This window comes from Silurus aristotelis (genome assembly GCF_946808225.1).
Source record: "Silurus aristotelis genome assembly, chromosome: 23".
NCBI classification, from domain to species: domain Eukaryota; kingdom Metazoa; phylum Chordata; class Actinopteri; order Siluriformes; family Siluridae; genus Silurus; species Silurus aristotelis.
In genome coordinates, this window is record NC_139596.1 from 5,764,247 (window position 1) to 5,786,609 (window position 22,363).

A 22,363-nucleotide genomic window follows, 5' to 3' on the forward strand; every position below is an offset into this window, starting at 1 on the left:
CCTAGCGGTCTCCTTAGCGGCTCTGAGAGCCAGATCTGCTGTACGGCTCCCTCTTCGAGAACCGATCTCGCATGCTCCGCACCCAAGCAAGCAACACACAAGCTGTGCGAATCCCCCCCCCCCGTAATATAGCGGGGGCAGGGAGGAACGCACGGCCGAAAACTGTGCTTAATTTTTCCGCCTGCTTTCATAATTTTTTTCGTTTTTTTTTTTTTTTTTTTTGACAGACAATATGACGAACAATGTCACACAAACACACAGAGCGCTTTCTGAAAACACAGAAGCTGCCGCTGGCTTCTCTCATTTGCGTTTTATACTCCTGGTCGTGACGTCACCTTATCGGTCAGTGTCCAATTTTTGACTGATTACACACGTTATTCAGAGCATGAACACTCAAGCGCGTTCCCAAAGGGTTTCGACGCAGCTCGAGTTCCTGAAAGGGAACTAGACCTTCATCTCTCAGGTACAACTGGTGAAAAATGTATCTGTATCCCAGCCTCTGTTAATTGAACATTTTTAAAACATACTTAGGAAGTAGGCATCTTTCTTGAGCTATCTGGTTTATGCTTATTTTATAGCGTTTGGAGAGAAAGAACTTTGCCACCTAACTAGATTGTTTAGTGAGCGGAAAATAGGTTTAATTTTAAGTTATTTAAAGTGGTATATTGTTGAGGGAATATAAAAAAAGTCATTTTTAAACAATAACATGTACCTAGTCATCCAGGTGGACTAAACAAATTTCAGTAGGTATCTCAAGTCAAGTCAAGTCAAGAGGCTTTTATTGTCATTTCTACTATACTCAGTGGTACACAGTACACAGTAAAAATGAGACAACATTCCTCCAGATGATGTAGTACCCTGGTGCTACACTAAACAACATAGAGCTACATAAAGTGCATCCAGTGCAACCTAGTGCAAACAGTGCAGACGAAAAACAGTACAGACAGACAGTGCAAACAGACAGACAAACAGACAACACAAGACAATGCCGACCAGTAAACCTACTGTATACTCTGGATATACAGTACTGTGCAAAGAGAACTATAAAAGCTATAATCAAGAGTATATATAAACAAACACAATGCAGTGCAAACTTAACTAGTCTCATATGAATTCAAAGGATCAAAAGTTTATGCAATAAATACAAATTTTCAGAGCCTCATTTGCTCATTTATATGTATTATATTATACATAATTAGCAATGGTGCCAATATTAGTGAGGGGCACAGTATAAATGTTTCCCTATACCATTGTGTTTACTCACACACACACACACACACACACACACACACACACACACACACACACACACACACACACACACACACACACACACAGGCTTACGGATGATTCCAAAACAAAGGCACTGTTATTGCTCAGTCAGCCTTTTACTGTCTCTTTCATTTCTTTATTGATAATTAGATTAAGCCGTTGAGCCTAAATAGCCATCACAATGCAGCCATTACTGAAGAACTGAAAAACAAGGTGCCATTTAAAGTCCTATGCAAATGCAAGTATAGGTAATATTGCTAATGATTTATATATAAAGAAGACCAAATGGACTGGCCATTTAATTGTATTACATATTTTATATTTCACAATGCAGGCAATGCAGTGTACTGTTTTTTCCCAGATGCTGCTGTCTATGATTTCTGAAGATTGAAGATTTTACTTTTTTTTACACAAATTCCTGTTAGTGATTAATTGTTGCTTTATTATCAGCCTTGTCAATGACATTAGAACAGTTTGTAAGGACATGACCATACTCCTTGTGCAGGGAATGATATATTAAACACATAATTATTATGTTCAGGAAAAAATATTATTAACAAATTACAATATACTACTTAATTTTTCCATCTTAAGTCAGGGACTGCCTGTACAGTATGTGTATATATGTTTAAAATGTTACTCCAGTCCAGTAAGCACTCGATTTAACTGCACTCTGGACATTTCACTGTTTGGTTGACTCTGCTCACTTGTGAGCTAGAAAACATTCAACATCCTGTTTTGAAACCATTACTACAGTGGTGTTAGACACATAGTCAGAGGACATAGTCAACAGTACTTGCAGAAATACAACTTTTGATTTAAAATGTGAGAGTATGTCAGATGAAAATGGGTAAAAAGGGTCACCAATTTCACTGTAAGCACCTTTAAAGGGACTGTACAAAGCAGTGTGAATTGGATAGTCAGTGGGATATAAAGTGAGTGTGTCGACTTCTAACAGAGCAAATATCCAGGATGTCGATTTATTTATTTATGTGTTTATTGAATTGTTACATAGACAAAAGCAATACACAAATGTATTTCTCATGTATGCAGGCTTTTTAGATATTTAATAGTGATTTTCAGGATTAGTGTGCTAGACCAGTGACTACCTATTTGTAACTATTTTTTTTACACAATGCCAGCACTTTAAGTCAGAACGTTATCACACAAATATAGACCTGTTATTTAGACAATCCATCAGCCCCTTGGCAGTTAATACACTGAAGACATGAAGCCAGAATATTACTCATACAAATATGTAAAATGCTACACATTCATACACTACTGTATTACATCATTCTGTTCAGATTGCGGGAAAGCATGAGCTTTCTTTGTAAAATAAAGACATGGATTCACTTTAGCAAATCTTGTCCCACACAACATAAATATACCCATACATGCCATTGTCATATATTTGTGTTTGGGTACTTCAGAACTGCTTCTCTGGGTTATCTGCTTTTTGCATACAACAGACTCTAAAGTTTAAACTGAAGTGTACAAAAAGATAACGATATCTCAGAGGGGACTGGGCAAAGCTGAAGGCTGGCCATAGCTGGTTTCACAAATAGACACTCTTTTTACCCATTTTAGGCACAAATGCACAATGCAGAATAGACAATGAAGAGACAATGAATATACAATAGACTTTAAACCTTGAGGCAGATGGGCTTTAACAGCATAAGGCCACACCGAGTTCCATTCCAATCAAAACACAGAGACTGTAGAGAGAATGGAAACTGAATAGCTAAAGGTAGTATTTATTTTTTCTGAAATAATCAAACCAGCCCATCTGGCAGCAACAACCAAGCCAAGGTCAAAGGCACTGAAATCTTTTTTCCCTTTCTGGTGTTTGATGTGAATATTAATGAAAGCTTTGGCCTTTGTGTAGCTTTATTTAACTCTGTTACATAGATGTAGTAGGAATGCTGCTGTTGTTCTTTTAGGAATAATATTCATATAATATGTTTTTCCAACACACAAGCACCTTCATTTCAACAAGAAATATCTGCTTTTAAAGCATTTAAATAAATTCTCATGAGAAAACAGACATATTTAGTACATTGTTATACTGCAAATAAAAGAATATGTACGATGGAAATCTCAAAATGAGATATTTGAACTCTTACCTACAGTAAAAATGGTTCTGCATATGATGTTTAATTACAATTTGCCTGCTTTCTTTTTTTTGAAGAGATGATTTAATCATTCACTGAGTTAATGTGTATTGAATGAAAATCAATGGCATGTAGTGAATAAAACACAGGTGAAAAGGATCTCGGTTGCAAACATATGGTAATTCAGTCAACCCAAGATAATTTGTGGCTCTGAAAATTCCCGGGTTCTCGTTTGGAATCTAACTAACAGCAAGTTGCTGATTATCCTAAAATTCGCGGGAATCCGCAGTGGGACCAAATGTACAGTTTAAACTATGTTTTACTAACAAATTTCATACATTTTTAAAACACATTATTGTATTATTTATTTTAAGTGATAAATAAAGCATTTATTTCCATTACTTTACATTTTCTTTTGAGTATGCAGCAAAAAGGAACCAACTTACTGACATAATACTTCTTGGGTATCTAGGGTAGCTACTTCTTGGTACCGATTAATGTGAAGGGCTACCAGTTTGATACACACATCTGAAATAACAAATTTGCTCAATTTACCTTTAATCATATGTAAATTAATAATAATTATTATTATTCATCTATGTGAAGACACTGATCGTGTTAATGACTTCTCACAATAATTATCAACAATGATTTAACAAGGAAGGAAACAGATAAATATCACAATGCTAAACTTTATTTATATAAACGTATATAACTATATATAACTTTAAACCAATGCAAGTGTAATTTAAAAAAGAATAGCAACAAGAAAATTTAGATGCAGCTCACTGGTAAGTGGCGCTATGATGAGCTATTTTTAGAAAAGGCCCACAGGCAACTCATGTGGTCCTTGCGGGTGACCTGGTGCCCCTGTGGGCACCATGTTGGTGACCCCTGGTCTAGATAAATTTACTAAGATACCATAGGGGCTTCGTGGATTTCCGACACTCTTAGAACATAACCCCTGCGAGTTCCAGGGGACCACTGTATACTCAAGAAACCTATTGAGGATTTAATGATAAACAGTGTTGTGGTATGCAGTATATCTATATAGAGGACAGAGAAAGTACAAAAGGGGTATGCTATGTAGGATGTTGCTATGTAGGATGTTGGCATGTATCAGGAACTTTCCAGGATTTACCTGGGTATTTACTATGGTGTTATTAAACTCCTTAATCCTCCCCCTCCCCTGATAGAACCTTTCTCCAGGCTACAAGGTACAGCAACATCCCAAAGTATGGAGGCATTCAAGTAGTGCATCCAGCTCTTTGCCAGATTTTCTAGAGTGAATGATCCTAAACAATTCAGAATCAGTTTCCCATCATAACAATTTGCTGGCTAAAGCCTTTTTAGGATCTAGTTGGAAACTGGGTCCAAAAAATATTTCAGGTTAACCTTGCAGTACAGGCTGTTACAATTAAAGACACAAATGATTCAACATAGATTTTAACTCTGACTTCTTTTTAGTTTAATATGCTTGAGGTTAATGTTTTTAATTTTTCTTTGTGTAAAGACAGGTTACACAACATGTGCTTGTGCATTTCATTTGGGATACAGTACGTCACTGTTAAAACAAACATTAGAAAGAATTTACAGAATACAGGCTCAGCCAAGGTGAACTCATCTGCCAGGACAGGCTTGTAATTCTTTACATATCCACCTTTGTAGCAAAACTTAATAAATACAAAAATAATATTCAATATTTAATGCAAAACCAATGCAAAGTAAACACAATTATAGCTTGACTTGTAGTCCTTTAAAATTGAAGGTGCTAATGGTGATGATAGCCCTCCACATAGGAAATGCAAGTGGTAAAAAAAAGGTGAAAGAAGGAAGGTGACTATGAAACTTTGTTTGATTGGACAGAGAATTGGACTTAGGTGGTGTATTTTATTTTTCAGATGAATATCTTCTCTGCTATTTAAATAGGATAATAAACTCCAGTGCAGGATTTCTTAAATCCTGCTTGACAAGAAATGTAATCTCTTTTCCCATCTTGTTTAAAAATTATTGCATCTATATTATGCAGCTTTGGAAAATGCTAAATGAATTTCTATAAAACGATGTGCATTGGTTTGTGTTTTAAGGTAGCTGTGGCTCAGTAGCCCATTATCAATTGACAGTTTTCTAATACAGTGTGTTTTGACGAATAGCTGAAATTAGTGAGGAGTCAGGAAAACAGAGTGTGTGTGGGGTAAAGGTATGTATGTGGAATTAAAGGCCAAAGTATTATGCCTCCAGCTCTCTAGTGTTTTACTGTAAGAGATTTTGGCTGAATACCTAAATGGCACAGGGAGCCAATAAAGCAAACAAGCAGTGCAATTTACCAAAAGGTTTGATAGGGTGGGTAGGAGGTATAAGTTATTGGCTCACCCCTTGTAGTGTGCTGCCTTCTTACTTTACTTCTTACTATGTGTGACTTTTTGCTCAAATTGTGCCTGGTGTGTATATAGTCACCAAATTGTAGAACTGATTGATCTTCAACAATCTTTTGGCTAGGGGTTATTTTTTGAAGGGTATTTGCCCATCAGCTTTTGCAAATTATAACAAAATTATGTAACATCAGTAATCTTGCTTAAACTAATAAAACTTTACTCTTACATTAGTTAATTAAATAATTTTTTTTTATAAACAATTCTATATTTTTAGTGTCTAATCAGACTTTGTCCTGTTATCTTTTTTGTCCTGATGTTGATTTTTCCATTGTTACTTGATCAAATCCCAGCATCTCAATCTTTCTCTTTTTTGATGAGTATCTTCCTTGAGGTTAAATACCTCAGTGGGTAAATACAACTGGTCGATGTGTAGGAAATAAATATTTTCAAGATGGCATTTAGTAGCAGGACTAGTTGGCTTATCTTATGACTACCTTTACTTTTTGTTTCACTTTAATTCAGTAACCTCTTTTTTTTTTTTTTTTTTTTTTTTTTTTTTTACTGCTGAAGTTATGTTAGAAATACTGCCAAAATATACCAACACTTAGTAAAGGCAAATGATGTTAATGAAAAAATCTAGAATAAAAAAAAAGGGATGCTTAATAAAAGCATCCCATTTCTCTGCCAGAAATACCTTCTTGGAAGCTAGTCTCAATTTAATCGCAGAATCCCAAATACATACAGTAATACATAATAAGGCACAATAATTGGTATATGTAATACAGTGCATATAGAATTTACATAACATTAATTGTCAATTCGATTTGAAATTTCAAGTCTCTGTTTTCAGCTGTGCGGAGTCTCTGTAGCAGCTATGTATTATATAACTGTCTTTCAGACTTGGCTATGGAAACCAGTGGTATAGAACCTACTGTATGAATGGTATCCAGAAACTGGAGGAATGGAGTTATGGAAAAGATATAAACACCTGAGTAAGTCAGTATACTTGGCTAGGGAAACCAAAATGGTGGACGCATAAGACCTGGATTTGGAAATCCGAATGCTGGACATGGAAAACCTAGCATTTGTGGTACAGGTGCTGGACATAGGTACCCAAAAGGACCCGGCATGAGCCCAAACATAGATACATTTCTGTTTGTGCCATTATTGTTCAGTACTTCTAAAACCTCAATCCTGCTAGGATCCCATACGCAATTCTCTTCCAGTCCACTAGGTACCTTTCCACAGTCAGGAGGAACCCAAGCGGTGTCATATCCATATTGGCTCCAGCACATTTGGAGAGGGTGTCCCTGATAAGTAATTGGTATCACCCTACCTACTCGCACTCTGAGTCTCACAATTACTTGTTCTTCACCTGGTGGGAGACCTTTCGGGTAGCCGGCAGCTTTCTGAAAACTCCGGGTCACATAAACTCCAGGTCCCAGCATGCCATCAGCGGATGGGGTGAACCCATTGTGTATGATACTGAGGGCATTTTGAAGGGTTGTGCCATGAAACATGATATAAGCATCCTGGCCGCAATGGTGTCGGCTTAACTCTAAGCCTAAAGCGAAAGCTAAGATTTCCATTTTGGTAAATTAGCTTTTTGCATGAACTGAGGCTGAAAAGGAAATTAGATTAGCCAGTTTGTGAAAACTTTACAAAATATGACTTCTCTTTAAGGGTAAATATATATCAAGAATTCTTCAGCCCTTAGAGAAAACAGAGACATACCTGTAGGTCGAGAGGCTGAAGTTCTGGTAAACCTTTTCGTTCTTTTGCATTTATTATTTTATTTGCTGCGCTCTGATTGGACAGAGATCCAACAGCAATGCATTACATCATATTTGCTAATGGAAAAGAAATTAGCTGATTAAGCTTTAAACTTGTCCAACCAGTTAGTTAGCTTGTTGGAAAAAAGCAAATATATAATTATGTCAGGTTTTAAGTGGGTACACAGTAAAATCCTATGAAGTGTGTTAGAGGAAATATTCAGTGATAGTGGTGTTATTCCTCTTAAACCAAAACGATGTGATAATGCTAACAATGTATTTTATGTATTAAAGAATGTCATGTATGCTTTATCTATTTATAGTATAGTAAGTAAGTCAGTTGTAGTTATTGCTAATAACACTGTAATGCCTACAAAGAATCGTCGCAGTGGTAAACAGTTGCAGTTTAACTTACAGGAACGAAGGCACTTTAGTTTCTTTGGTTTAGCCTAGCTCATTTTTTACATAGCTCTTATCGTCATAAGACTTCACCAATGAATGAATACAGCACTTAAAAGAATGAATACACAGTCCTGGCTATTTTAGAGTTGCCAAAAAACCCCATAAAATTTTAGCTACGTATATGGGGACCTCATACAGACTGAGCAATAAATGATATCATCTTTCTGTAAAGCTGCTTTGAGACAATGTCTGTTGTGAAAAGCGCTATACAAATAAACTTGACTTGACTTGACTTCTAAATCATTCATTGTTACATGAATTTGTGTCATGTGATGTGCTTAATATTGAGGATAAGCCTACAAATGTAGTATTTACTAGTGGTAAATAGGACTAAATTAAGTAAAGTATTTGGAGAACCAATAGGGCCAGACCTTTCACAATGGGTAGACTATTTTTTTTTGTATTTGCGATCAAGTTCCAGTATTGCTAAAAACCATATTTATAGGAATTCATCTTTATTGTTCTTCCAGTTCACTACATACTATACCATCTCACAACCCAAGCGTTGTATCCTGCTTTATTTGACTTGACCTACATTCACTTGTATTTATATGCCGGTCCTCTTGGTAAAGATATATATATATTTTTATTATAGTTTTATTGATTTCTTTTTAAAACTTAAACAAAACAACAACAGAGCTGAACAGTCAACACATATGTAAGTTTTTCCAAAAAGGAGAAGATTAGCCACTTGTGCTAAACACATCTTTAAAGTTGGTACCTGTGGTGATGACCATAGAATAAGTATACATTTCTTTGCCAAATAAGTAATGACATTTAATAGAGTGTGAGTCAGCAGAAATATCTAATTATGTTTTTCAGTTTAGTAAATATATAGTTGGAGACATAGTGAATTTTCTAGCCAGCGTTTTATGAACCATATTATGTACCTCATGCCAAAAAGGTTTAATGTTCTTACAGTCCCAAAATAAACGCATTAACGTTCTTATTTCAGATTTACATTTAAAACATATCTGAGATACAGTACATTTGGGAAAATTTACGAAGGCGTACTGGAGTAAGATATATTCTGTATTTGAATTTGAAGTTTTGCTCATACACAGAGCTTGAGGTTGATTTATGAAAAACCTCCTCACATATAGAGAGCCATTCGTCATCAGTAAATGGTTGGCCCATATCCCTTTCCCAAATCTTTTTTAAAGGATTTAAAGGGGAAGAGGTTTCTGATAGCAGAAAATACAGATAAGAAATCTGCCCCTTTAGTGTCCCTGGAAGAAGAAAAATATGTTCAATATTAGAAAGTTCCCAGCAAATTTTCACCTCTCATTTTAGACTAAATAAAATGACATAATTGGAGAAATGTGAAAAAATCTGTTTTGTGAATATAGTAATCTATCCTAAACTTTTCCTGTAAATAAACTGGCTAAATTAAATATACCCTTTTCTGCCCAGGTCCAAAGGCCAATACTGGCTAACGAGTCAGGGAAATCAGGGTTTAAAGCGATTGGGAATGCATGGACAAATTCCTGAGACATTGAGATTTATTTCTGGCATCTTCCCAAGCCAAAAGTGTGTTTAATAACAAAAAAGTTCCAGCTGCCGGGTAGACCTCCCTAAAGTTATGAATAAATAAGAAGGACGTTGGCATTCTTGGTGCACATGCAAACGATTCCATACTGACCCACAAGGAGTCTGTATCATTTAAAAACCATCTAAGCATTTGTTTATTCTGAGCAGCCCAATAATAGAGCTGCATGTTAGGCTTGAGAAGGGAAGCAAATTTGATCCTAGGTTTTTTATTATTCAATTCAATTTGATTCATTTGATTTTTATTTGTATAGCGCTTTTAACAATGAACATTATCTTAAAGTTGCTTTACACAGATAATGTGGTAATAAAAATAAATAAGGTGTTCTTTATAAGTTTGTCCCTGATGAGTAAGTCTGTGATGCAAGTCTGTGGGAAGTAAAAACTCCCCGAGATGGCATAAGGAAGAAACCTTGAGAGGAACCAAACTCAAGAGGAAACCCCTCCTCATCTGGGTTGTACCGAAAGTCCATTTATTACAGATAAACGATGTTGCAGGGTACAGTGATGGTGATCAGAAGCAAACTAGTCCTGAGTCAGTGTAGCGGACTGTTGACATCAACTACAGTCCAAATCCATCCTCAAAGCTCCTGTTTTTACTCCGGAATTTCATAGAACTACCCAAGGCATTGTTGAAAAACCGTCCCCAGCTGCACAGAGTGACCTGCAATCGAAGAGGACACTATCCAGAGGCAGGCTTGGACAAAGTGGGAAGATCCATGGAGGGAAGAGGGGCAGGAACAGTGGTCACTGGAACCTCAGGAGCACGTTTAACTCGACCGATTATTCCATCATTATCATCTTTAATATATATCCCTTTAAAAAAGTTATGATTCAAATAACAGGGTTATAAATAGAGTAAACAGGGGAGCACATTAATTTTTATTGTGTTAATTCTTTCAAATAAAAACATTAGTAAAGGGGTACACCTAGTCATATCTCACTAAGGTCTTGCCAAACCCAGAGTCAGTGAGTTTACAGGTTGTGGGGTATTTAAGAACATAGCGTGGGATGTTTTAAAAATCTTTAATACTGGCATTTATTTTAGCTGGATCATATGAAATTACTCCCTTTAGTGGTTTTAATATCCCTGATAGACCTTTCAGCTTGTTCACATTTGAGTTGATATGCTAAGAGGTGATTGGGTTTATTATCATATTGATAGAACCTCTGCCTGCTGAACGTTATTCATTTTTTTCATGTTCTGAATAGTTCAAGTTTATTTTAGTCATGGTGCCCGTTGGAAGATTCCAGTTTTTTTTGGGGGGGGGGGGCGGGGGGGGGATTTATGAATCAATACAAATCGTTTAACCTCTTCTTCTAATTTGTTCCTGTTCTCTGCCTTTTGTTCTTATGCAACGTAGTAAAAGAGATAATGTGGCCCCTTATGGTGGCCTTAGCTGTGTCTCATTTGGTGGTGCTGTTTACTGGACAGAATTCATTATCCAGGATAAATTCTGTCCAGTAAACAGCACCACCAAATGAGACTAAGTACTTGGATATTTATTTCTTTTAGAAACTGGCAGAAAGTGTTGTCATAAAAAAGAGAACTATTAAATTTCCCAGAACACGACAGACAGAGAAAATCTCCTCACAACTTCTACTAGAAATAAACAAAAAGTCCACTCTAGTAACCTTAATAAGAAACATTTTTAATTAAATACAGCCTAAAAAGAAGAGAAGAGAAAAAAAAGAAGAAGAGAAGAGAAAAAAATTGTAAACATGTAATTATATGGCATTTAAATAAGAAAAGAAAACACTTTAGTGCAGGTCCGGCATAACAGTCATAAATATAGAACGGAAGTTCGTCCTTACAAGCAAAATTTCACCGTGTGGCCCTGCATCCCCTTGAAAAATCCATATATTTGGGTTTGAGTTCAGTAGGGAGAAACATGAAACACCCTCCAACGCCCTTGTTTAAAGAAAGGGGGAAAAAACGGGAACAATCCTATTGTCTAAAGAAAAACAATAGATCACTCGGCTGTGTCCAGAAAGTTAGCGGCTGCTTCCACAGTGTCAAATAAAATTAACTCTCCATTGTGCAAATTGTCGATCTCGATGACAGGAAAATCTGCAGAAAGCTGAAGCCATACAGGCAACATAGACTGAAAAATATAGTCAAGGATTCACTGCCTGCCGCTTTCTCAGGATGCCCAACAATCTTTGTTTTTATGGTGGCCCTGGTTTTCCAGGTCGTCCACTTTGGCTTGCAGTTGCTCCACTGTTTGCTATGTGTACTCCCTGTGTCTCCACCGCAGAGATCCGGTGCTCGGTTGTCAGTGACTTGTGCAGTTTTTCCCAACTGTCCCTCAATACCGTCTAGCCAGGTACCCACAGTCCTAATTTCATTCAAAATAAGTGAAGTGTCCGATAGTTGGCTGTCACTAGCCTTTTCCCCCTTCTGCATCACGTGCAGTGGGGTTTTTTTTTTTCTCTTTATTTTTCTGTGATCTTGTTGATGAAAAAATAGGAAAATCTTTATCCCCCCCACCTTTCAACTCCTTTCACGTTATCGAATAAGCAAAGTATACAAAAAAAAAAAAAATAGATAGATAGATAGATAGATAGATAGATAGATAGATAGATAGATAGATAGATAGATAGATAGATAGATAGATAGATAGATAGATAGATAAAAAATATGGAGTTTCAAAGCGAAGCAAAACTCTTAAACTGCTTAAGGGTCATGTGACCACTCCCCTAAATATATTTTTGATAGTTAAAAGCTCTCAAAAAACTCACACAAAAGCATACACCAGGATACAATATGTAATATAGGGGATTAAAACCATCATTTCTGATATTAAGAGCATTCAGAAGGGTTCAGCCTGATACAAGTTCAGGTTTAATCTCGAATGTTTTGACTACATTATATAACAGATGTAATCTGCACAATAACAGCTAATAAATTATATATAAGTGATTTTTTTTTATTACCCTATAATTTCATTTATTTACATGATTCTAATAAAAAAATGTCTAACCCATCTATCAAGTCTGACAGGTTAATTGATAGAGACAAAGTAGAAAAAGAACAAAAACAAATTAAGCACTGTCAATTATTAAACATATATTTATTATGTGAGATGCTGGTTGTAATTCTGATCTGGAATGTAAAGTTCCTCTTTGCACTCCATGGCTCTGGCCATATAAGATAGTGGACAGATAGTTGACACATTACTGTCGACCTTGTGATGCATGAAGATCATCAGCTTTCACATTCTTGGAGCCAGGTTAGTAGAAAAGGGTGAACTTGAACCAGGTGAAGAATAGAGAACAAATTGTTTGGTGAAGGTTCATTCTTTAAGCCTAGCATTTGTACATTTGTGGGGTGTTGCCACCGCTCCAGGGCAAGTTTAATGGCCAGTATTACTCCTTTATCTTAGTTAAGTTCTGCTGGGGAGAGGGTTTTTTTTTTTTAGAAAAAGGCAACAACCCACATAGAAACTTGCTTTGACCCAGTGATGGGCCACAACTTACTTTCATTTGGCCCAGATACAGAAATGAATTACAGTACATGAGTGGACAGAGGTCTTGTTGCCAGAACTTGGGCCACATATGCCCATGGCATATCCATATCTTAACCAAATGTATAAGTATAGCTGGCCCTACTCTGGTCTCTGTTGGTTCCACGTCAGCCTCAACAAAAAATTTTACCTGAAAGGTAAAATCTGAAAACCCATGAACCATTGCACTTTTCTAAATTCTACCTGATAGATAGATTTTTTTGCCCTAATAGGACATTTTAAGAGAGGAGCAATATGTGTGAAAATTGGCCTTGTCTTGTGCATGAAAAGGTTTAGAGAAAATATTAAATAAGATTAATTTAATAATAGATTATAAAGGGTAATATTTATAAATTATAAAGTATATATAAATTATAAAGGGATTATAATAAGATAAACATACATTTTTCATCTAAAACTATCATGATTCATAATTAAAATTATTTGTTTGATGAAACCTTGTTGATAAAATGCAATAAACCCACATTGCAAACAGGAATAGGGGAAACAGCTGTGTATAAAAAATATTATCACCTTACTATTGAAAATATCTTAAATAAAACAGTTCTATATTTTACATCTGTGCCAAATCATACATTTAACATCTGGCCCATATTTTGTTTGCCACCTTAAAGGCTGTTCCATCTCCACCATACCTGGGTCATGTTCGGTTCTCATGCTGTATGCCAGTGCCGACTGGTTACACAAGTTTACTTGTTTACATGTTTACTGTTTAACAGAAGAAGTGAGGGGTTGCAAACCTCAGGATCTGCTGTAACGCCTTCACAGTTTTACACAGCAGAGACTTTATTCTGTTCCATGGTCTTGTCATCTGGAATAATAATAATAATATACCTAGTTAAATAGTTTAATAAAATTCCCACTTCACCCATTTGACACACCGTGTAGGGCTTTAAATTGTTGAATCACTTAGTGGACATGTAATATGTAAGTTGAGCAGATGAAATTGTTGATGAAACTTTAGAGAACTGAGGAAGCACTGGAGAGACTAAATGGCATGGTCAAGAACACATAGTGATTGGTGACAGTACTCAATATGTTTTTTACTTGTCTTCCTCTCTTTATGTGTAGCAAGTTATAGGCGCTGTGCAAATCCAACTTGTTAAAGATCCTAGCTTTGCTAAGCTTTTCAAGTGCAGGGGGGGTACTTCACAGTGCATTAGGTGAGGCCACAATAATCAATTCAAGATCTAAGTGTGCTTCTTTTTAAGTCTGCTGAGGCTGGAGGTGTGCCCCCTTGGTTGGGGGCCTCTTGAATAAAAGCCTTCATTGCTTTATGCTCTGCCTTGCACATCTGCCTCTGAGACGTGTGGAACCCAACAGCAGGTAAATGGCATTTATTGGACTTATGGGGAGGAAGGCTACTTGCCTTAGCCCTAGAAAATGCTTCCATGAGGTATTGATAATCTGGAGGAAGCAGACTGTGCATGTGTTCACTTGGATCTTAATGGTTGTGGATGCCAGGCTGTGGGTAGGGCCCTTGATACAAAAATGAGTGGTTAAACCACCAGGTGATTTGTCTGGTTTAGGGGAGACTATTACCTGAAGCGTCAAAGTTGTTGTGAAATGCTCTGCTTTGCAGGGTGAGAGGTTTGGTAGGGTGTGATCTCCGATGAGTACCCTATGGATACAGTTTTCAGCTGTGTCATTCCAGCCATACTTACTTGCAATCAAATTCAAGTGCATATTCTACAACTCTATGGGTATAGCTGTTCACCTGCATCTCTTCCTTCTGGAGAGTTATTTAACACATGTAAGAGCAACTCCAGGAAACATGCATATGTGGAAATTGATTCCTAGCCATAAGTCCATGCTGAATTAGTCGTGATTTACGATTGATTAGAGCCATTGAACAGATTATCTTGTGAATGTTGTACATCCCCTTGTGACAAAAGACAAAATACAGGGATCATTGCAGCCCAAACCCGATTCCATTTGCTGACGCTCTGAGAGATCAGTCAGCATTTAACTTTTGCCCAGTAGCTCTGTGATGCCTTCCAAAAGTGGCTCCTAGATGAGGCCTCATTGTCCTGGAGCAATTTGTCATCCAAATTTCAATAATGATCCCAGAGTGGGTCCATTGTCAGTGCTTAAAGTCACTTGACAATGCAGTCCAGCTGGCTGAGGACCATTGGATGGCGCACCTGGAAGCAGACGACCCCTCCTTCTCTCTCTCTTGACTTTCCCTGTCCTCCTCCCATTTGTACTCTGTAGTTGTTTATTCATCCAGGCCATTCACTTGATCTTGGGGTTTCCCATCCACCTTTTCTGTGTCTGTTTCCTCTACCTGACAGTTGAGCAATTCTGGTGCTTAACCACATTCCCACTACCACTGTCATGTAATGTCAAGGCATTTGATGGTGGATGCAAGTGCAGAGTAAGAATGTTACACAAATTCAAAGCCAGGCCTGACACAAATCCAAAACAGCAGACAGAATCGAAGGTGTAAATCAAGCAATGGGTGGGGAAAGGTGGAGATAAAAAAAAATCAAGAGCGAGAGAAAGAAGCCATTGAAACGTGAAACAAATAATAAAACACGGGGGTATTTACACTAATGAACACAGACGTAGGGACACATGAATGAAAAGAACACATGAAGACAATGTTAATCTACAAGACAGGGGTGGAGATTTAACATGTTTATCAAAACAAACGAACTTGTTACCAAACACATAAACAGGAATGCAGAAGTCTGGAATCACACTAGGTGCTGCTGCAAACGGCACAAGGAGAAAATCTCTGACATTATTTTATGTTTGACAAGATATTTAATATTCCTCCCCATTTTGTAACTTTACAAAATGCTGAATGAATTTCAATATATCAGTGTATAAATATACTTCCCTGGTGGTCTAGTGGTTAGGATGCAGCGCTCTCACTGCTGCGGCCCGGGTTTGAGCCCCGGTCAGGGAACCAACCCCAGCCACTCTTAGTGCCGGTCCCAAGCCCGGATAAATGGGGAGGGTTGCGTTAGAAAGGCCGTCCAGCGTACGGTTTATTGGTTTATTGTAAGAGGTATTTGGCTGAATACTAAAATGGCCCAAAGCAAGCAAACAAACCAACAAACAGGAAACCAACCCAAAAGGTTTGGTGGGGTGGGTAGGAGGTGGAAGCTAATGGCTTACCTCTTTATTGTAGTGTTGTTTTTACACTTTCTTTGTAACTCCTTGCTTTTCTTTTATTTACCCAAATAGTTGGTAGAACTCAAGCAATAAAAATTCCTGCCCTGTGCCAGGACCTCTGGAATAAAAGACCATGCTGTGTGATTATCAACTTTACTTACTTCTCTGCTCAGCAAGCTGACTTAGTGACTTTCTTGTTTTTCACCCAATGCTATTTATTACTTTAAAAATTCAAAGTATTAGTAATCTTGCTTAAAACATCTCCTTTATAAACTCTTATTTTATAGGCCAAACCTCTTTCAGATTTTATTGAATGAAACACTGACAAATCTGTCTTAATTTGACATGCTTGTTAAACCCTTTCAAGTAGGTCAAAATTTAGATATAATTTTTACAATTTAATTTATTTTTTTTTAATTTAATTTAGTGAGAGGATGTGTCATCTGTGTCATCATTTTTTCTTCCTGAGCATAAAATGTGTTTTGTAAGATGATGCACATTAGCAAGACCAGTTGGGTTTGTCTCATTAGCCATACTATCTGTTTCAGTTTGATAATTACGTTTCTTTTGTACTGTAGCACTGTGTCAAAACATACAGGCACTTAGGTACAACCACTGATGTTCAGGACATGTCAAGATTTTAATAGATCTAGAAAAATCTAGAAAATCTAGTTTATAGCTCTGTCTCCATAGAATCACTTTTTTGTCTTTTTTAAGTTTTGACTCAAAGAATAAACATGTCCATTTTTTTTATTGTAGAGGCTTTAATAGCTTATTTATTTTATTTACTGTAAAGACAGGTTGTTAAGCAGTCATCTACACATATAATTATAGAGAAACTTTTCAGAAAATAATCTGAAAAAAGAACACCTTTACCACAATCATAATTTAATTTAAAAAAAAAATCCCTAAATACATAAATTGATGCAAAAGAAAGCACAATAATATATTAATATAGTTTACAATAAAAATGTACAGATATTTAATACAGTTTTTTAGTAGTGGTATTCACTTCTAATAATATTAACCGTATCAAACTTGATACCAGAGAGAACATCTTTCCTTTAAAAGCCAGAATAGATTGATATACTCTAGCAACTACAAATGATAGTTCAGAAAGGAGAGGTATGGAGTTGAGAACGCCAAAGGTAGCATAACACAAACATGGTTCCACACACAGTCCTCCTTTAGTTCACTGCGGACCATTTCACATTTAGGAGGAACTCAAGCAGTCATATCCATGTTGGTGCCAGCTCTTTTGGAGTGGATGGCCCTGATATCTAATCCGTTTCACCTAACCTACTCGCACACTGAGTCGCAGAATTGTTCTGCACCTAGTAGGAGATATTTTAGGTAGGTGGCAGCTTTCTGAATACTCAGACTTAGTCACATAAACGCCATAAACTTTGGAACGCTTGAACCCATTGCGTCTGATCCTGAGAGCATTTTGAAGTGTTGTGACATGATACACGATATAAGCTCTCTGTCTGCTGTAATGCTGGCATCACTCTAATCCTAAATCAAAAGCTATAGATAAATTAGCTTTTTGTCTGATTGGTGGTTGAAAAGAAAAATAATTTTAACTATTTTGGGACAACTTCTCCCCATATAATGTAATTTATTAACACTTCAGTAATAAAAGATATATAATTACTGCATGCTTAAAAAAAGGACAATGCCTCATGTAATGATATGTACACATACAATGTGTAATACAGAGCAGAACATTATTATTAGTCAATGCAATGTTTATAAATTATAACTATTCATTTATTCATCCTTTAAAATATTGTAAATCTTTAAAAAATATCTTTATAAAAAGGCTAAAACCTTGACGTGTGCATATTTGACTACAATGTTTTAGCTCGTGGAGGAAACAGAGACATACCTGTAGGTCGACAGATGATGTTTGTGGAACATTTTTGTTCTTTTTTCAGATTATTATTCCATTTGCTGTGCTCTGATTGGCCAGAGAATGAAACAAAATGCATTAGGTCACTATTGCTGATAGAGCAAAAAATGTAGCTGTAGTTATGAGCTCGTCCAACCAGTTAGTTATCTTGTTAGAAAGAAAAAAGTAAATAGTAAAATGCTACGGAGTGTGCTGTTAGAGAGAAAAAGAAATAGTGGTGTGTTAACAGCAGGGGCAATCAGACTTTGTATATGCTTGTCATGAAGATTATTCACAAATCCAGTTTTGCCTAAGAATAAGGACAGCCACTTATATTATGCAGCTTTGGAAAATGTTAAATGAATTTCTATAAATGGATGTACATTGGTGCAGGTGTTAAAGTAGCTATGGCTCTGTAACCCATTGACAGTAATACAGTGTGTTTGTTTTCTTGACTCCTTAATTATTTCAGCTATTATTCAGAGTGTGTGTGTAATTTAAGGTATGCATTTGCAATAAAAAAGGCAGAAGTATTCTGCCTCCAGCTGTCTGGTGTTTAAGAGGAAGAGGTATTTGGTTGATTACTTAAATGGCACAGGGAGCCAATAAAGCAAATAAAAAAGAGAAAGAGGCTTTTACTTGCCACATTGTGTTGTGCTACAACACAATAAATTCCTTTCTTCACATATACCAGCTTGTTTGGAAGCTGCAGTTAAAGTGCATGGCAGTGCTGAGGCATAATGCCCAATGTTTTGATCTGACTGATTTTTTTCATGCTGTTATTTCAAGTAAACTAATAAATACAACTATAAAATATCTATATAAGAAAATTTATTCTAAATTTCTTATACAATGATACTTTTGTTTATAAAACACTGACAAAAATGGCTTTATTTACTCGATGACAAATTCCCAAAATATTAAAATCCCTAGATATGGGCGATCTGCTAGTTAATCCCTTTGGTATGGACTGTTCTTTCTTTCTTTCTTTCTTTCTTTCTTTCTTTCTTTCTTTCTTTCTTTCTTTCTTTCTTTCTTTCTTTCTTTCTTTCTTTCTTTCTTTCTTTCTTTCTTTCTTTCTTCACCTGGGTCATTTTTTTTTTCATTCCTTGTTATAACATTTGACATTAGTCTCATTACCAATTCTTTTTGCTTCAGTTTCAGTTTTGGTAACATTCCCTTAGTCCTGTAGTTTGGAAATGCTGTCAAAACATACTGATATTCATAAAAGAACAGTTAAAAAAAAAAAAAAAAGAATAATTAAGTATTTTTAATGTTCCAAAAAAATTATTTACAAAATGAATTGTGTTTGTGGATTTGTCACTATAGCATTGGAAATTTGGTAATTTTTTGTTTTAATCACCAAAAAAAAAGCTTTTAAAAAATGTTTAATTATTATTATTATTCTCCTTCAAATTTCTATTCATAAGCACAGAAAATAGACTCAAAATTATAGATCTATTGCTTTAGCATCACTTTTGACTTTTTGCATGCATATGATACACAAGAAAGCAAAATAATAATATATTTATATACAATGTACAGATATTCAATACATTTTAAGTAGTGGTATACAGTTCACATAATATTAAATGTATCAAACATGATACCAGATAGATCCTTTTCCCTTTATTATATGCATATTGTTATCAGATACAGCTTTGTTTATAAAACCCAAAATGTATTGGTGTAGCACCTATCAAAAGTTAGAGTATTGAGTTGAAAAAGGGAGAGTTACCATAACCAAACACGAGTTACTCAATACGCTTGGCTATGGAAACCAATTTGGAGGAAAGACAGGACCTGTATTTGGAAAACCAGGTGCTGGACATGGGAACCCTAACATTAAAGGTACAGGTGCTGGACATGGGAACCCTAACATTGGAGGTACAGGTGCTGGACATGGGAACCCTAACATTGGAGGTACAGGTGCTGAATATGGGAACCCTAACATTGGAGGTACAGGTGCTGGATATGGGAACCCTAACATTGGTGGTACAGGTGGTAGACAAGGGTATCCAAAAGGACCAGGCGTGAGCCCAAAAGGAGATAAATTTCTGGTTGTGCCATTACTGTTTAATACTTCTAAAACCTCAATCCTACTCGGATCCCACACGCAGTCCTCCTCCAGTCCACTAGTTACCATTCCACATTTAGGAGGAACCCAAGCAGTGTCATATCCATGTTGGTGCCAGCTCATTTGGAGTGGATGGCCCTGATAGCTAATCCGTTTCACCTTACCTACACGCACTCTGAGTCGCAGAATTGCTTGTTCTTCACCTGGTAGGAGACGTTTTGGGTAGGCGGCAGCTTTCTGAAAACTCCGGGTCACATAAACGCCAGGTCCCAGCATGCCACCTTTGGAACGCTGAAACCCATTGCATACTATCTTAAGAGCATTTTGAAGTGTTGTGCCATGATACATGATATAAGCTTTCTGACCGCTGTGATGTTGGCTTAACTCTAAGCCTAAAGCAAAAGCTAATAGGTCCATTAGATACATTTTTGCTTTTTGTCTGACCTGGGGATGAAAAGAAAATAATGCTTTGTAATATCTTACTATATAATGTAATTCTTTAACACTTTTGTAATGCAACATTACAGAATGCTTAAAAAGGAAATGTCTCTTGCCTCATGTAATGACATACACATACAATTTGAAATACGTTACCACTTGATAAAGCTTTATGTCAGTGCGAGCTTGTTTATAAGTAAAAATAACTTCATTATTTAAAAAAATTAAGTAAATTAAGTAAAATTAAGTAAATTAAGTAAAAATATTTAAGTTTTATCTTTTAAAAAAGGCTAAAACCTTGAAGTGTAATATATGACTAGAATGTTTTAGCTCGTGGAGGAAACAGACATACCTGCAGATTGACAGATGATGTTTGCAACACTTTCGTTCTTTCCGGATTAATATTTTATTTGCTGTGCTCTGATTGGCCAGATATAGAAAACAAATGCTTTATATTACTATTGCTGATGGAACAAAAAGTGTGGCTGTTAAGCTTTGAAGTTGTCCAACAAGTTAGTTAGCTTGTTAAAAAAATATGTAAAATGCTACAGAGTGTGCATACATTTAACACGATATTTAGATCACAATAGAACATAAAGAACATAAGATTTGTGTAAACTGAGAAATTGTACACTTTTATGCACATAATGAGCTCATTTCAAATTTGCCTGCTACATATATACGTATTCTGTATATTATGAAGCTCTGGAAATTGCTACATTTATTTGTCGATGTGCATTGGTTCAGTTTTTAAAGTAGAATATTTGAAATTATTAAAAGTAAAGAAAACAGAGAGTGTGTGTATAGGTATGTATTTGCAATAGAAAGGGAGAAGTATTCTGCCTCCGGCTGTCTAGTGTTTTAGAGGAAGAAGTATTCGGGTGACTACTTAAATGGCACAGGAAGACAATAAAGCGAACAAGAAAGAGAAGCTCAGGTGCCTCCCAAATCCTGTGATTATTGCTGAGATAATTTTACATGGTAATCAGAGTCCAACTGTTGAAGGCTTCACAGCTGAAAATGCATAACAGAGCAAAAACTAAGCCATAAGGAACTGCTTCCTTATGACAAGATTGACAAGATTGTTGCAAGGCACAGGGAAGACTACAAAAATTACTTGCTGTAAAAATTGCTGCTGAACTGAAGAATCCCAAGAACACAGTGCCCTCCATAATTCCCAAATAGAAGAAGTGTCGCACAACCAGGACTCTTTCAAGAGCTGGTTATCCAGCCAAACAGAAATTGAGAGAGAAGTGCCTTGGTTAAAGAAATGAGCAAGAACCCAATGGTCACTCTGACTGAGCTCTAGGGGTCCTGTATGGAGCTGGAACAAAGTTCCGAAAGGCTGGACAGAAGCCTCTCCTTAGTGCAAAACCCATGGAAGCCTGCTTGGAGTTTTCCAACTGAGGACTCTCAGACTGTATGGAACAAGATTCTCTAGTCTATAAATCAAAGATTTGACTGTTTGACCGTTTTAATGTCTGGAGAATATTGAGTACTGCTCATCAACTGCCCAAAAATCCTAAAAGTGAAGCATGGTGGTGGCAGTATCATGCTCTGGGGGCTGTAACATTCTTATATTACTAAAGTTTTGTTAGATATGCCTTCAAACCATACTGCACTTAGAGAAGAATAAAAAATAAAAATTTAAATGATGTGTTTATGCATGTCACTATAGCACTGACACTGATTGTTTTTGGTCATTTTTAGGTCACAAACAATATTTTTTTTAATTGGAAAGGGCTTAAATATCTTATTTATTTC

The 22,363-nt window shown here is 36.3% G+C and overlaps 2 protein-coding genes across 4 annotated transcripts in view; one reads left to right on the forward strand and one right to left on the reverse strand.

The window, feature by feature from the left end:
* The window catches only part of cacna1ba (calcium channel, voltage-dependent, N type, alpha 1B subunit, a), a 152,696-nt gene that overhangs the window by 22,028 nt on the left and 108,305 nt on the right, over positions 1–22,363 (forward strand). The gene's annotated exons all lie outside the window — the stretch shown is intronic.
* Positions 6,355–20,602, reverse strand: LOC310718621 (uncharacterized protein). The gene is made up of 2 exons (XM_083527533.1): positions 19,857–20,602; positions 6,355–7,357 (listed from the first exon to the last, which is right to left on the reverse strand). The coding sequence occupies exons 1-2, from the start codon at positions 20,585–20,587 to the stop codon at positions 6,772–6,774; spliced, it is 1,317 nt and encodes a 438-aa protein (XP_083383659.1). The 5' UTR covers positions 20,588–20,602; the 3' UTR covers positions 6,355–6,771.

Coding starts and splice junctions, on each gene's coding strand:
- LOC310718621 (XM_083527533.1), bottom strand. CDS start 20,587: ATGTATCTAATGGACCTATTAGCTTTTGCTTTAGGCTTAGAGTTAAGC. Junction 7,358..19,856: donor CCTCCAAATTGGTTTCCATA/GCCAAGCGTATT, acceptor AAAAAGCTAATT/TACCAAAATGGAAATCTTAG.